General features: G+C 39.6%; 1 protein-coding gene across 4 annotated transcripts in view; it reads left to right on the top strand.

Annotated features, from left to right (window-relative positions):
• Positions 1-17,066, top strand: part of LOC112112035 (dystrophin) — a 1,981,667-nt gene that overhangs the window by 1,944,669 nt on the left and 19,932 nt on the right. For all 4 annotated transcript variants that reach the window (XM_026649948.1, XM_024207744.1, XM_024207743.1 and 1 more), the window contains 6 exons: positions 3,485-3,550; positions 4,654-4,719; positions 7,686-7,844; positions 12,165-12,408; positions 12,757-12,880; positions 16,666-16,758. In XM_026649948.1, coding sequence (XP_026505733.1) covers positions 3,485-3,550; positions 4,654-4,719; positions 7,686-7,844; positions 12,165-12,408; positions 12,757-12,880; positions 16,666-16,758 — 752 coding nt within the window. The remainder of the gene's footprint in view (positions 1-3,484; positions 3,551-4,653; positions 4,720-7,685; positions 7,845-12,164; positions 12,409-12,756; positions 12,881-16,665; positions 16,759-17,066) is intronic.

Below are 17,066 nucleotides of genomic sequence, written 5' to 3'. Positions count from 1 at the left end.
ACTCTGAAAAATTTGTCAATGATGTTTTATTAAAAAAATGTTTTCCTCTGTTAAATATTTGCCATGTCCCTTAGCCTTACTACCAGTTCATTCATTTGCTATTCAAACTGACTATGTATGTCTTGATTACTTCTGCTAATGAAGCAAAGATGATAGATTTAGCAGCTGCATAGAAGTTTAACTTACTCATGGACTCATTCAGGTGTCTTCTGCCTGTAGTTGGCATGTCCACATAGCCAGTTTTAACAAGTTGTCCAATACTGTGTTGCCTTTTGTCAAGGCTGGATCCCCACTTTGAACTTTAGGGTTCAAATGTAGGGGCCTGCATAAAAACTTCTAAGCTTATCTACCAGCTTAGCTTTGGTCCGCTGCCACCATCACAAGAATTCCCTCCCTGGGAAGCCTTGAGAAACCTTTCACCAATTCCCTGATGAACACAGATCCAAACCCCCTTGGATCTTAAAACAAGGAGAAGTTAACCATCCCCCCTCCTTCCTTCCACCCTCCTTTCACCAACTCCTGGTGAATACAGATCCAAACCCCCTTGGATCTTAAAACAAGGAGAAATCAATCTGGTTCTTAAAAAAAGAAGGCTTTTAATTAAAGAAAAAGGTAAAAATCATCTCTGTAAAATCAGTATGGAGAATACTTTACAGGGTAATCAAACTTAAAGAGCTCAGAGGACCCCCCTCTGTCTTAGGTTCAAAGTACAGCAAACAAAGATACACACTCTGGTAAAAAGGTACATTTACAAGTTGAGAAAACAAAGTAAATCTAAGACGCCTTGCTGTCTTTTTACTTACTAGTTTGAAATAGGAGAGACTTGTTTAGAAAGATGGGGAGAACCTGGATTGATGTCTGGTCCCTCTCAGTCCCCAGAGCGAACCACCCCTAAAACAAAGAGCACACACACAAACCTTTCCCCCCCCCAAGATTTGAAAGTATCTTGTCTCCTTATTGGTCCTTCGGGTCAGGCGTCAGCCAGGTTACCCGAGCCTCTTAACCCTTTACAGGTAAAAGGATTTGGAGTCTCTGTACACAGAGAGCTGTTACCCTTCCCTTCATAGTTATGACACCTTTAAACAAAATTGCAATGTTCTCTTAAAATAATAATAATAGGAAGGAAGGAACTGAGGCTGGGTTGGGTTGTTTTGGTGATACTGCACACAAAAAACAAAGCCCTATTTCAGGAGTTTCCAGAGAAATCTTTAAAACATTTTGGGGAGTGGAATGGAGCTGGTAGCAGAACCTAGTTTATGAAGGAAAAAATGGTCCGAAACAGTGGCTTTGTGATGCATTAAATCTTTTTGAGGAGGGAGGTTGCTTAAAATGAGAAATAATAGTATTTTGGACTATGCCAGTTATTTTTTATTTATTTTGCGAAATTATTTTGACATTCTATTTCCCCCTCTTGTAATAGTAAAATATATATTTCAGATTTATGCTCAAGTTTCAATGTCATTATCCCAATGTATGTTAGTTCAAGGTGCACAGGAAGCACTCCCTGCTCTCCTTTAAAGATGCGATTTAATTTCTGATGATGGGGCATCAGAAGATGCAGTCAGGCTCTGAATGTCAAGAATATAGAAATTGGGAGATATCGGCTAAATAGCAAAATCTTAGTTATTATTAATAATAAATTCCTACTAGCACAGATTTTGAAAGTGCCCTGATCTACTCTCTTCTGAGTTACCTCCAGTTTTAAAGTAGTTCCATGCAAATCAGGATATCTTCCATGAATATCTTAGGGGGTTAGTATTGAATACTTCAATGTAGTACATTGAATATTTATCCACTGATTTGCGTATGGTGATGTCTAAAAGCTTGGTGCATAAATGTGGGCTTGGCAATGCCAAACTTTGTCTCAGAAAAATGTGATTCATGATAATTGACCTATAGTATCTCATAGAAAAAGCTTTACCAGTCTGTGAGAAAAAGCATTAACAATGACTTCTAAATACACCTCTACCCCGATATAACGCGACCCGATATAACACAAATTCGGATATAACATGGTAAAGCAGTGCTCCCGGGGGGCGGGGCTGTGGCTCAAAGCAAGTTCGATATAACGTGGTTTCAACTATAACGCGGTAAGATTTTTTGGCTCCCGAGGAAGCATTAGATCGCGGTAGAGATGTATGCAGTATATAGCTCTGTGAATTCAGAAGAAGCTTTAAAAACTGGAAGATGACCAGAAATGTATAATTATCCTATAGTAAATGCTTTGTAGGATCACCACGCCCCTAATACAATAGCATTACGTACCATTATAACCTGTAATATAAGAATTGTTTCATCTGCCACTGAAATGCAACTATTCTGGAGTTGAACACTGTCTCTCTTGGACAGTACCAGTAACACTGCATAACAGTTTGAAACTAATAAGTGAACGCATTTTATCTACCAAAACTATTTTAAAAAAAAAAGGAATTTAGATACACAAGTTGGAATTTGGCTATTTTTTCTAAGATTCTAAGGCCTTGTTTAGACTAGAAAGTTACACTTTACCTGTAACAGTATAATTACTGGTACAACCCCCTAGTGTAGATGCTGTTATACCAGTGTAAAGATGCTTTATATTAGAATAGTTATTTCCATTTGGGAAGGAGAATAAGTTATGCCGGTATAAGGCACCTTTATACCGATATTACCCTATCACTAAAACATTGCATCTGTAATTGACATGGGACTACAGGCACAACTTTCAATTGTAGAGCAGCCCTAAGGCTACACCAAACTTATTCTTTTGAAAAGTCAGATGGATCTTCAGTTCACAAATGTGGACAGGAGTTCATTTTGTAACGATCAAAAGTTGGGGAGGTCCAACATTCCAGTTCCCCTAATACCACACTGTGGTCGTAGTGAAACTGTGGGAAGAGGACCATCACCAAAACACTGGCCCTAATTCTTGCAGTCTCCTATTCAAGTATATTGACTAGGCTCAACACTTAACATTGTATATCTCATGAGGTAACTTCCTGATTGGGCATGGATGCAGGTGTTTGAAGTTCTTTTTTTCTTTCTTTCTTTTTTTTAATGAGACTTGCTACTATTGGACTAGAAACACATATCAGAACAGGAAGGGAGAGAAATAAAACACTTTCCACATCTGGAGAGTAGGAGAAATAGTGTGGTGAATGAAGGAGGTTGGCAAATTGGGAAGAAAGTTCATCTATACATCCTTTTGAAAGAAACCTCTCATGGATCAGCTTCGTCTTCTTGCTTATGTATCATAAAAAATCAAGTTCACAGAAAAACTCCTGAATGAACTGAGTCCCTTTTGTATGCTGCCACAAAACCTTCTACTCTGATGGATCAAGGAAGCACACAAATCATGGGTTACAAGTATAGCTTGCTGTTTATTAAACACTGTATAAACCATGGAAGCCATGAGCCATGGCAACATAAGGGCATAGACATACCAAAGTGTATTTTTATCTTTTTAAGGGGTATTTGTGATTAATCAGTGTTTTCTGCCTTATAGGCCTGCCTCGTCCCCTCAGCTTTCACATGATGATACTCATTCACGCATTGAGCATTATGCTAGCAGGTATGAGACCAGCTGGACACTAGGCAAATCTTTCTTGAAACAACCATTAAAAAAAAATACACTACAAAAGAGAAGCCATCATTATAAGGGTTTTTAATAATTGAACGTAACTAGAGTGGATAGTATACATCACCTTCTAACTACTGCTAACCACCTACCAATTAACTTGCATGCCAGACTACTATGCAATGATTGGCGAGTAAATAAGAGCCACTTAACATAGGTAAACCCAAAGCATGTGCTTGGTTAAAACTGGCCTTTAAGTTCTGTGTGGGTCTTTATTAAGTTATGCGTTCTGCTTACATAGGGTTTTATTTTAATTAGAATTCTTGGTATTACTGTATAATGCAGAGCCTTCCAAAATTTCTAACTACCAATACATGAGTCTCAAATGATACATTTAGCCAACATTGTAAAACTAAAGAATTGAGCTTATGAAATACTTGGAAAGGTATCTTTCTTTGTTTTGGAGGGGGATGATAATATACCACTGCTGTAGTTCACTTACCAAGTTTTAAGAGGACTTTTCATAGTACTCTTATCTTAAGAACCAAACATTTGGGTAAATGCTCAGATCTGCAACGCAAAGTGATTCCCCCTCTCCCCCTCCTCCCTCCCCCCCCCAGCAGGGGAATTTTCAGGGGTAGATACTGTGTAAAATACATACTCAAATGAAAAAAAATCAGATCAAGGTAGATGTTTTCTAAATTATATGTTGCATTCAAACTAGAAACATACAGGTCACTTCAGCTCTGGTGATGACATTGCCAGGTATGGAACAATTTGTGGAAGCCTGTGGCATCTTAAGGCCTTTCTTTCATAGCAGAATCTGCTTAACCAGGAGGATTTGTACGTAAATTAGAGATTAATTTAGATAGATCATTGATAATGAATAAGGCGTTACTTGTGACAGCTGCTTGCAATCACATTTGTTAACTAGCAGCAAGTGAAAAGTTGTCCGGATTTCCAAATTTAGAGTCTCTAATATGTTGACTACTGTGTCACCAAAATGTTATATATTTTACAGTTTTCAGGAAAGTTAGAGCCAGAAAAATCTGCAATGAGACTTATGGGTTTTATTGAATCTTTCAATTTTTCCACAGGCTAGCAGAAATGGAGAACAGCAATGGATCTTACCTAAATGACAGTATTTCTCCAAATGAGAGCATGTAAGTATACTATCTCTATGAATATTTCTGATGTGCATTTGCTTGTGAAGGCTTGGCACCTTGCCAGGGCCGGCTCTAGGGTTTTTTGCCACCCCAAGCAACAAAAAAAACCCTCTGAGAGCGCAACTGCCTCCCCTGGAATGCCGCCCTTACAATTATGCCGCCCCAAGCACGTGCTTGGTTTGCTGGTGCCTAGAGCCAGCCCTGCATCTTGCAATAAAGTACCAATAATATGGAGTTCACAACATTTTCTTGTTCACATCTGACTGTTGTGTGATCTCATTGTGGTATGTTTGGTTATGGACTTCTCATGGCCCACCACCATATATACCAAAGCCAGGATTTATGATGTATAATTCAAAGCTGCCTTATGCAGCTGATGATGAAATGTCATCACACTTAAAAGTAGTCCAATGTTATGTCTTCAACACAAATTTCACATAATACATTGAAAAAAAATCTCTCATAGAGTGTATCTCATAAATGAACTAGTAGTTTGAAGTTTTCCTTTTTCCTGTGAACTTTAAACTTAAAAGTGGATAAAAATGTTGGATGCTAAAAATGTCAGTGCAGCCTTTTGAGGGGTCATCAGGGCCATACTAAAAAGAGTCGGTCTACAAATAATTAAATTCTACTGCAAGCAATGGCAGCATGAGCTCATGCTAGTTATTAAATATTAAAAGTCAAAAGCCTTGATTGGACAGGTTGTGGAAAAATGCATTGACAAATAGTCTTTATATTGCTTTATACTTAAAGGACCAAGGATCCAGCCAGTTTGAAATCTAGTCAATTTTGTTAAAAGTAGTTTCATAATCTGCACCTGACACTTATGCAAATTTTGTGCTTTTGTGATCACATTTTCCTTGTGGGGGGAGGGAAGGGCTCTATGGTTTTCTGCATCCTGTTGCTCTGTGAAATACACACACAAACAAAAGGGGAAAAACTGATTAAAGGTTACAGATTTCAAATGCACCTAAGCCCTGTGTCCAATGTAGATTCAGGTACTTAGGAGCCTAAATGTAACTGGACTTCAGCTCTGAAGTACTCAAGTCACTTCTGAAAATGGGACTTGGGTTGTTAAATCAGTTAGGGCTGGTCTACGGTAACACTGTAAGTTGACCTAAGTTATGCTACTTCAGTTACATAACTGAAGTTGACGTAACTTAGGTCGACTTAGCTACACTATGTCGAGCGGAGACACTCTCCTGCTGACTTACCTTCTGCCTCTTGGGGAGGTGGAGTCGCTCTTCCATCGACTTCGCTTTTCTTTATCAGACCTGCTAAATCAAAACCACTGCATCAATCGCAGCAGTGCCGATTTAGCCGGAAGTGTAGACAAGCCCTTAAGGGCTTTTGAATATTTTACCTTAAGTATCTAACCGGGTAAACCATGAATCTGACTCTACACAAAATGCTGTCAAATACATCAAGTAAACACATCTTTAATAAAAGATTTTTCTCCTTTGTCAACTTTAGTCTCTGTTAATTCTTCTCTCTCCACAGATTTGTAACTTAGTTGTGTGGATCAGCTCAAGGCTGAAATGTTGCATGAAAGTTCTAAATGTAGGAGCTAATGATTTTTTTTTAATTTTCTGTTTTTTAAAAAAGGGATTGCCTGTTTTGAAGTCACAAAAGTTTTTCAGATGCTTTTATTACCTCAAATAATTTTAGTATGACCTAAATCGTTTAGCACTCTTATAGGCTAAAAAATAGCTTTACTAGTGTTTTGAGGAATAAAATTTAAAGCAGCAATATTTTAATTTTTGAAAAGTAACTACAGTAGATACACTATAAATGCCCAATTAAACATGAAATAAACAAACTATACAAAATGATTTCTCAATATGACTTATTTGAAAAACAAGACACCCCCCTTCCCGTTGCTTACTGTGGTGTCCATTCTTCCAAAACCCCAGCCCACTATGGTCTTTTACGATTATTGCTGATATCAGTTTAGCATAGCGCCCCCCCCCCCTTTTTTTTTAAACGTCCAGAACTCAGTGAAATTTGGGAATATGCAAGATGTGCAGAATTGGGCTTGTAGATTTGTAATTTCTTTGGGTAGGGAACTTTTTGCTTTATATGTCTGAAAAGTTTCATGTACCCAACATGAAATTGCATCCATAATAAAACTGGTTTTATATATTAAAACATTTTAAAAAGGAAAATTAACACTCTGGCTGCATGTGTAAATGTGAACATAATTTGTGTGTCAGAAAAACTTTATAAGAAAGTGAACTGGCCTGGTTGGCCACTGACATGATCAGTGCAATTCCAGTGAACCACTGAATTTGGCATAGATTAAAATTATTGAAAAAAAAAATCTTTAGATTTTTTCTTAAAATAGGATACATAAAACTTCATTAACTCCAACCATAAAACAATAAGGTGTATGCAGTACCAAAAAAAACCTATAATATTCAGTAAAAATATTAGTAAAACTAAACTCTACAATAAACTAAAAGGAAAAGGGGAAGGAAGAAGAGTATGAATAGAAAAAGGGCTAGGTATAAGAAGAATGGATATAAAGGACTATGAGTAAAAATAAATGTTTTGGCCTTGCTTCCACAAGTTTTTGTGCAGTGGCATAGCAGGTAGCACAAGGTGGTGATTCTTTAATGCAAGTGTGAGCAAGTCAGGTTAAGCACTGGATGGAAGCAAGGTGAAACATGGGGGCCAATATCCTCAGCTGCACCAGAGCTTTGCTTGAAACACCTGAGGAAGAGGAGGGAGGCAAAGGTGGATCCCAAGCATATGGAGCATGAGGGAAGGCACGTAGTGAATTAATGTAATCACTTGAGCAAATTTCACTACTAGTACACTAATCCCCTGCTCCTTGCAATGAATCCAGTTGAATTTCTTCAAGAGTGAAGAGATTTTTCTATGAGTTGCCTTCTATCAATAATTACAAAGATAAAAATGAAGATGAAGAAAGCAGCTTTTTGGGTTTTGCTGTGTTTTTCCAGAGATGATGAACATTTGTTAATCCAGCACTACTGCCAAAGTTTGAACCAGGAATCCCCGCTGAGCCAGCCTCGCAGTCCTGCCCAGATTCTGATTTCCCTGGAGAGTGAAGAAAGAGGTGAGCTAGAGAGAATCCTAGCAGATCTGGAGGAAGAAAACAGGTGAGATTTACTTTGCAGCTGTTATCATAGTTGCATATATATGATACACCCACATAAAGGGGCAAAAGTGAAGCTGAGAAACCTGTTAGAGTGTCAGTTTTGCTTTTCTATTCAATCTCCTGCATACGTTCTCTCTCTCACTTTCTGCTAGATATGTGAGAGATGATAAAACAAAATGGTATAAATATAGGCCCATTCATGCTTTTGATGCAATCATGAATCAGCGCTATTGTGTTTAGCCTGCTATGCAGAATCTTTATAAAGATAAAACTTCAAAGGAAAATATGGGTCACTTCATTTTGTGATTATAGGGTTACTTATTACAAGTTCTGTAAACAGTGTTGTATAACTCTTCTTTGTATACAGTGTACTGAGTTCTTTTTATCAGCATGTATTTCAAAATAACTCTTCAGGGTTACTTTATTTTGCATTAGCCATTACATGAGAGAGGGTTGTGTACATTTTCTGCCATAGACACCTGGAGGAGAAAGATTTTTCTTGAAAATAACCAATTGGATAGTATATTTTCCCTAGAAAGATGAGTGAGAGAGTGTAGCGATGTGGAACTCACCCCTGCAGCGCCTCCTGCTGGTCTCGCAGGGAATTAGCTCGTCCAGCCTCCGGAGTGCCCTCTGCAGGCCAGTGTCCCACTGCCGCTGGCCCCCCATGTCCCTCCCAGGACCCGGTGCCCCTTGTCTTTGGGCTGCTGCCCCCTGGCAATACCCCCACAGTCTCAGGGTCTCCTCACCCAGGGGAACCCCCAACCCTCTATCCCCACCTTGCCTCAGTCATGGGCTACTGCCAGTCATCATCTAGCCCCTGCTCACTGGGGCAGACTTCAGTGTAAAAGCCACTCATCAGAGGCAAGGTTGGGTTTGGACCTGCTGCCTCTGCCTACCCGTGGGCTGCCCCCTGCAACCCAAGTACCTAATTGGCCTTCCACTAGGCCACAGCCTGGGGGGTTTCCAGGCCAGAGCTCCCCAGCTCCCGTAGACTTCCCTCAGCCCTGCTCCACTCCAGGTACCTTCTCTAGCTCCCCAGCAGCCAGGCCCGTCTCCCTCTACAGCCAGAGGAGACTCTCCGTGCTTCTGGCCCACTGCCCTCTTATAAGGGCCAGCTGGACCCTGATTGCACTGGCTACAGCTGTGGCTGCTTTCCCCATCAGCCCAGCTTTTCTCTGCCACAGCCCTCTCCTGGGCTGCTTCAAGGCCTTCCAGGCAAGAGCGGGGTGACCACCCCGCTACAGAGAGGAAGAAGATATATAAAGAAGATTTTAAAAAGATAAAGGGGCTGTGAAATAACTGTGCAGTACCTTTGTACAGGATGAATTTCCCCTGTTCCCTCTGGTGGTTATAAATGGTGCACAGGCCTTGTGATGGTCCTCTGCACAGAGGTAATATTGTGCCATGTTAGCTAAAATGTGAATGTCACCCACTTCTTAATCCTTTGGTGGCAGACACCTTTTTCTTCATTTCCTCCTAATTTAACTTTCCATTCCTAGCTTTTCTTTATGTTTCATAGCAAAGGCTCAAGTGGGTTTTGACAGCATCAATACACTGTAGCCGCATTTCTCTGATATTTTGGGGCTCTATTGCTTCACTCAACCAGCATAAACCAGCACTAAACCTGGCAGATCTGGTCATTGGCAGATTTAATATTGAGACCCCGAGAATTGAAAAATCATGACTCAGGTCCCCCAAAGTCATAAGATTTAAAGAAAATAGATTTCTGAGTCTTTAGAGTGCACTTGATTGACCTTTTCAGGTCTGCTATCTAGGAAGAGGGCATTCCTCATAGCCATAGCTACAGCCTGTGGACTTAGTGAGAAACAGGCCAAATGACCAATCCTCTGTTAACTGTAGGCCGTATGGGAAATATGGTATCGTCGGTGTCATCATCTCTGTTTCCACCTCATATAGGCCACTAATCTGTCTGTATTTCCCAAGTCGCTTTTACACCATTGTTATGACTCACCGGGTGTTCATTCATCTGGATATATCAAAAGATATTCAACTATCCCAAAGACAGCATTCATTGCAGGCCTTCTGTCTTTTCCACAGAATTTGAAAAGCTATTACTGGAAGCTCTATATGTGCTTGAAGCAAAAATGCTTCCCTTGCAAAGGTCTGATCTTGGAGAGAGAAATTGTGATCACTTCTAATGCTCTCATGACCTCCCATCCAGAACTGATGTGGCAGTTTTGCATCTGTTCATCTAGAACTCTCTAGCCTTCCTGGGTGGTGTCCTGCATTCTAGTGGGAAGCTCAAAGAGAGAGCTTACTTACCAGTACCTGCTGTTCTCTGAGTGTGTCACCTCTGTAAATTCTCACTGCACACCTTCCCCCTTTAGCAGAGAAAGAATCCCAAAATTTGGGGGAGGAACTGAAGGGTGGGTGGAGCCATTCCCCCTTTCATACTCAGAATCCTCCGCAAGGGGAGGACTGGGGGGGGTAGAGGAGGGTGAATGTCCTCAGTGGGCATTGTTCTCTAGAAAATGCCACGGCTCATCCCGAGAAAGCACCAATACCCCAAGTGTGACTATGCAGATGCAACACTTTTAAAGAACAACAGTTACCAGTAAATAACTTCTCCTCACTTTCTTGTCCATGTGAAATTATACATAACATGTTTGACTTAAGAGCAAGTGTAGGTCTTCTCCTCCTGCTTGGAGCAGGCAAGATGTCCAGCTCCTTTAGCACTGCTAAACTTCATGTTGTAGAATCTTGTCTCATGTTACAGCCACATACAGCCCCCCACCCCCACCCCGAACCGTTCATGTAGTGTGGACGTACTTCTATATCTTTCTAAGCATTCCCCAGTTTAATAAATCTTACAGTAGGGTTTCTGGGGTGTTTTTAAGTCTCTAGATCAGAATGTAAATGTGAAATTGGATTCACTGGCAGGAATAAGAAAAAGGTCTCTGTTTTCACAGCTTCTACTCTATCTGTACCAGGGCATATAATAAAGAGTTTTAAAAAATAAGAAAATCTAGGCCACTACTTTTGTCAAGTAAGCAGTTATGAGGTCTATAGCCTGTGGTACCATTTTTCACTCTGGGAAGTACTAAAGGGACATCATAGCAGTAAAATCCCAATACAGTTTATTATGCTTCCCCTTTGTGTGAAGATTGCTGCTACGAAATTTTATTTCTTTGGTTGTAAGATGGACTGCATTGTCCATAACTAGGTTTTTAGCTTTTCACCTCCTCTATTCTGCAGAACATGCAGAGGGTGATCTTAAAAAGAAAACTAAGTAACTTCTCACCAGAGAAACGTTCTTGTTTCAAGTGCTCAGTAGAATTCCTTCAGCATGATGGTCTTTGGCCTCACATCTGATATTAATCCTATGGAGTGTTTTATTCAAGAGACTGACTAGAAGAACAGTTAGCCCAATGCAGGATTAACAGAGTAGTAAAGTGATGGTAGAAATGTGGCATTCAGAGAATGCTGTATATAGCCCAGCTATTAAAACATTAACAAAATATAAGTCTAATTTAACAGGTCAGCTCATTGCCTGTTTCTCTGTTACTCAATTTCCCATTCTAACAGTTGGTTTGAAAATCTAGTTTATGGTAAATGTAAGGGAGGCAGTTTGGTCTGATGTGGTGAATGAGCACAGAGTTGCAAGTGGGGAATTCAAATCCAAGTTCTGCCACAGGCTTGCTATGTCACTCTCTCTGCCTCAGTTTTCTGATCTGTAAATTAGAATAATTCTTGCCTACGTCCTTCACTGCGCTGGTGTGAAAATGAATTAGTGTTTGCACAGTGCTTTGAATAGGCAAAGTGCTATATAAGTGCATTACTAGTATTGTATATACCGTGTATTCTGTGATCAAATAGTAGCATTCACATTTCACAGTACTCACACTTTTTAGAAATGAGCAAATGGTTCATTGTCTGCTGTTAACTACAAAGTTCAGCAAACTGGAAGCTGAACCACACCTCCTGCTTATGCTTTGGGAGGGGCTTCTAGAGCAGTCACCCTTCACCTGCCACCCATGCTCTGGGAAAGGAGTTCAGAACTCTTATGAACCAGAGACCTGACAATGATATCTGTGTTTCAGGGCAACATCCTGACATCCCCGTGTGAAAACCTGTACAAGTTGGTACCTTACCTCTGTCAAACCAAACTCAAACTTTGTAGATTAGTTTCAGCAGACTCGAAGGCAGGTGGTTTGGATGGGCTTAAATCCCAAACTGTGTGCCTATTCCTAATAGTTATATGTGTGATGTGCATTCTGCCTGCTATAGCCAGAGGATGGCATATGCTGTACTATTCTACTTTGTAACGGTAAGGCTTTCCTTTTTTTGACATTAACAGAAACCTGCAGGCTGAATATGACCGATTGAAGCAACAACATGATAACAAAGGACTTTCTCCACTGCCATCCCCACCTGAGATGATGCCCATCTCCCCCCAAAGTCCTCGTGATGCTGAGCTCATTGCAGAAGCCAAGCTGCTTCGACAGCACAAGGGCCGCCTGGAAGCCAGGATGCAGATTCTGGAGGATCACAACAAACAGCTGGAGTCACAGCTGCACCGGCTGAGGCAGCTGCTGGAACAGGTAAGTCCTTAGGCTTTTTCTTTGGAGCGCTAAAGAATGATTTTTCCAAAGCAGAGTTTGAAATGTTATCAATAACTATAGCACATCAAGAAGTGATATCTGTGAAGTGTAGTCAGAGAGAGGAACTTGATCTTACTGTAGATTGCAAGTGGTAAGATAAGATCACTGGTGTGTGAACGCAGTGCAGTATCTTTTTTAATTTAGAATTTGGATCCATAGCCCATTGAAATGTATTGAATAAAATTGCTGTGTAACCATTGTGGAATATATACAAAATATGGAAATATAAAAATTTGCTCAAATGTGTTCAGCTGTGAATAACCACCATGTTTTATTCTGATATCTCAGCCCCAGGCAGATTCCAAGGTGAATGGTACAACACTGTCTTCTCCTTCTACCTCCTTACAGAGGTCAGATAGCAGTCAGCCAATGCTTCTCCGCGTAGTCGGCAGCCAGACTTCAGAAACCATGGGTAAGATGACAACGTTCAAACTGTCACGAGAGATTTATATTTATATTTTACAGTGTAGGACACCACAAAATTAGCTAAGGGTAGTAAAGATTTTATTCAGTTGTTAATACAAACAACAGTGGGCATTTGCAGTGGGCATTGATTTTAGTTGGCTATTTCTCCATTGTATATCATGATGTAGGCTTTTGTATTTAACCATGGTGCAATGTCACAGATATTTTGACATCTAACAGAAAGCTCCATCAGGGCTTGTATTTGAAAAAACAGGTACCAAGAAAAAGCTAAAGCAAGCTGTTCAGATAACCTCTAAGCTAATAAATTTGATCTAATCTGATTTACACAGACACAGTCTTACTTATGACTAAGTGATTTAAAAAAATGATCAACCATCCCACATGGTTAATTGATGTGATCTTATTTTAATGTACCATTGCTCAGATAAATAGAACTGAGTGATAGGCCACTGACAGGCAGCACCCACCTGGTAGCTTTTATAAATATATTTATGATGATAAATCACAGATTGGTTGTGGAGAAAGGTTTATTCAGCAATAGTCTTCAGTGAATAATGGTTGGTATTTTTGTTTTTGGTAACGCTTCTGCTGTAGTTTCCTATCTGATAGATATTTATTGCCCAGTGTCGTGGTTCCTGAGGTAACTGCACCTTGGACCCTTCATGGCCTCCTTGAGGATACGCCACTTAGGCTTCAGGCCTCTAGTCATCACCTTCCTCGGGACAGGATCCTGCAATCCACTCCCTCCAAAATGGAGATTAAGGCTGCAGATTTCTGCAATTCATTGTGATCACCTGAGCAAAGCTGAGTTTAGTTCAGCACCTGCTATCCTGTTCTTTCCCAAGGGTTGTGACAGGGTTAACCAATGACCAGCCAGACTTCATAAAGCAAAGTATTATTTATTCAGAACAAAAGTATTACAGAGAAAACATACTTTGAAAAGAATCAACTGCTTATATGCATACCTATCTTGCCAGGCAGTCATCAGCCTTTCCCATGGAGCCCTGACAGGTTTCTAAGGGGGGGGGTCTGTCTCTCCAGGTCACACCCAGTAACGGAATTATTTTAAGTAAAGCAGTAATTGTCTAGCAATGTATTCTTACAATAAGCTGGTTTAATTTGGTGACTTCAAAGTACCAATAGCTTCACAAAAGAAACAATTTTAAGGCTATTGGAAATATTCTGATTTGTACAGATAACTAAAATGCAGTAAGCTGATTTTTCTTTTTTTTTAAATTGGAGGAATTAATGTTTTCCTCTATCACACTGTAAAACATATTTAGTTCAGACGCAGAGGTGGGCGTGTGTTTACAGAACTTGTTGTCAGTCTTAAATTAAATGGAGGTGACAGATTTACCCTATATTGGATGACTTCTGCTGCCTTGTGAGTGGTAATGCTACCATCATCAAATGCATGATTGGGGCAACAAAATAGACTATGTAGGGATCTCCTACAATAACCAGTGTGGAGTAATGTACCTTTGAGAGAATGTGTAGTGCTGAAGTGATCTTAAAGTTAAATACTAGGGGTGAGAGGAGAGTACAGTAATGAGCAAAGGTGTGTGTGTGTGGCGGGGGTGGGGGGGCGGGGGGTTATTACTGAAATTGCTTGTTTGCTTCTTACTTTAGTTACCCTGCACTATATACAAAATTTGTTACGGACATACTAATATGATTTAGATTAGTGTTCTGAACTGAATTGTGATGAGCTTAATCATTTCATGACCATTTAATTACTTCTTTCTATGTGTTTTCCCTTTTTCCATAAAATCTATTACTTAAACATATGGATGCAAAACCAGAAAGTCAGCAGTTACCAGCCTTCTTATTAACAGATGTATAGATCTTTGTTGTGTCATTAGTTAGGCCAAACATACAGTAAATGGATTCTCATTGTGCATCCTGCTAAAGATGACTCCCATTTAACATAATTTGTTAGACCTAAATTAGTTTTCTGAGACAAAAATGTAGAAGGACAGTAAGATGTTTAATCGATTTCAGTGTAATCATAATGAGACTTCACAGTGAAGCAGCATTCCAGAACCCTGGAACAAAGATCACATGGGATCTTTTTAGCTATGCTAATGTGCAGCACTTTTCACTGTTACAATACAGTTGAAGTCTTTTAGTTGTTGTTGGGGGCTGCTTGTAGGATGTCCGGTTTCATTATTTTATTTAAATACAATTATTTAAATACATTTTAAACTATATTTAACTACAAGTTAAAAGTAAATTTTAGGTAATGTTTTCTAATGCACTTAGCATTAAGATAAAATAAACGTATATTGATCTTGAGGGCATGTACAGCTAAACTTGTATCTGTGCTTAACAATACCACTTTGGATATTAGTGCCTGTCCTTTCTCAGGTGATTAATGTTGGCCAGAACACAATAGGATTATTCCCTATTCTTTGAAAATATATATTTGAATCTTTAGGGCCAGATTCTCCCTTCTTTATCCAGGCTGATTCAGGTATTTAGCCTGAGTAGTGGCAAAATCTGGCTCTGAATTTCCACCTTGACATCCATCAGAGGCTGGAAAAGTGACTCTGGTTTTCTTAAGTTTTCAAAGAACAACACCTCTAATGGGGCAACATTTTGTATGAAAATAATTCCTGCCACAAGACTTGAATCCACAGCCTTCTGGGTCCAAAGCCGAGATGCATACTAAGCCTGACAGAAGCAGTGCTATAAGACTTGGATTTTGTCATGTCCTTGTAGTAGAGATTTCACTGACATGGAGTATCTAAAAAATGGGGGGGTTGGTATCATTAATATTCTTTAGGTGGCATTGCTTTTTCAAGTCCAGTGAGGTAAGATGCCAGGTGTATTCTACACTAATAATAGAGGACTTGTGAAATGGGACAAAGGCTCAAATAATTTTCAAAATGCTGATGCATCTCTGCTTGGGTTATTACAGATGGCAAAGCAGCTTTTGTGTCTTAATGGGGGATTAGACAAATAAGAGAGAATCTCACTCTCATAGATAACCCTCCAGGTGTATTCTCCTTTTAGAAACTCTGCTTTTTAAGCACTTTACTGCTATTAGGCTTCAGATTAAAAACTAAGCAAAATTACCCTTTCCTGTACAATTGGGCAGATGGCATTTGGTTATGTGAAAACATCAGAAAATGTAAAAATACCTGTAAAGATGAAGGGTTCTGAACTTCCCAGTAAGCTTCTGCCTTATAATCAGATTATAGAAATCATTCAAAGGGACATATGGATTTTGCTTTGTTTGAACTGTTTTTAAAACCTTTCACAGTACAATTGAGTGTTCCTGGAGCACCAATCTGATGCAATTAAACTGTCAGAAATATTAATGTTGATGCAGATTTACTCTGCTAGGCAAAGCATTCCTAACATGAAGCCAGCACCATTAGAGAGCTGCTCAAACAGCACTGCTCACAACAGCAAAAATTGGTACCAGTAATGGAATGAGGAAAACTGAAACAAGGACCATCATTTATATGAACTCCCTCCTCTTAGCAGACGTTTCCCCCAGATCAAGTAATCCTGGCATTCTTTTAATGAATTAAAGTTTAAGATGCAGATTTGCCTGATTTTACACAGCTTCATTAAAATGGAAAGCATATAACATTCGGTGACAAAATTACCCCTTAAAATTTAGACTGGATATTAGCCAGGAGGATTTATTTCAAGTGTCCTGCCTCCGTAAGGTACATGGGTGGGAGGGGAAGTACCATAGTGATCTGTTTACCAGATGTTTTTGCAGTGACGTAAATGCCGTGGTTTGGATTTGTTTTTAAGGTGAGGATGACCTGCTCAGCCCTCCCCAGGACACAAGCACAGGGTTGGAGGAGGTGATGGAACAGCTTAACAATTCCTTCCCAAGTACAAGAGGTAAGCTTCAGTTACCCAGAAGCATATATCAGCAGTTAAGAGGTGGTATACCTTCCTTAAAGATCACGCAATATAATATACAGTAGAACCTCAGAGTTATGAACGCCTCAGGAATGGAGATTTTGTGTAACTCTGAAATGTTCGTAACTCTGAACAAAACATTATGGCTGTTCTTTCAAAAGTTTACAACTGAACATTGACTTAATACAGCTTTTAAACTTTACTATGCAGAAGAAAAATGCTGCTTTCCCTTTATTTTTTAGTAGTTAACGTTTAACACAGTACTGTCCTGTATTTGCTTTTTCTTT

Source organism: Terrapene carolina, unplaced genomic scaffold (assembly GCF_002925995.2).
Source record: "Terrapene carolina triunguis isolate 2854851 unplaced genomic scaffold, T_m_triunguis-2.0 Scaffold23, whole genome shotgun sequence".
NCBI lineage: Eukaryota > Metazoa > Chordata > Testudines > Emydidae > Terrapene > Terrapene triunguis.
The sequence above is the reverse complement of the archived record's forward strand: the minus strand, read 5'-3'. Positions and strand labels throughout refer to the sequence as shown.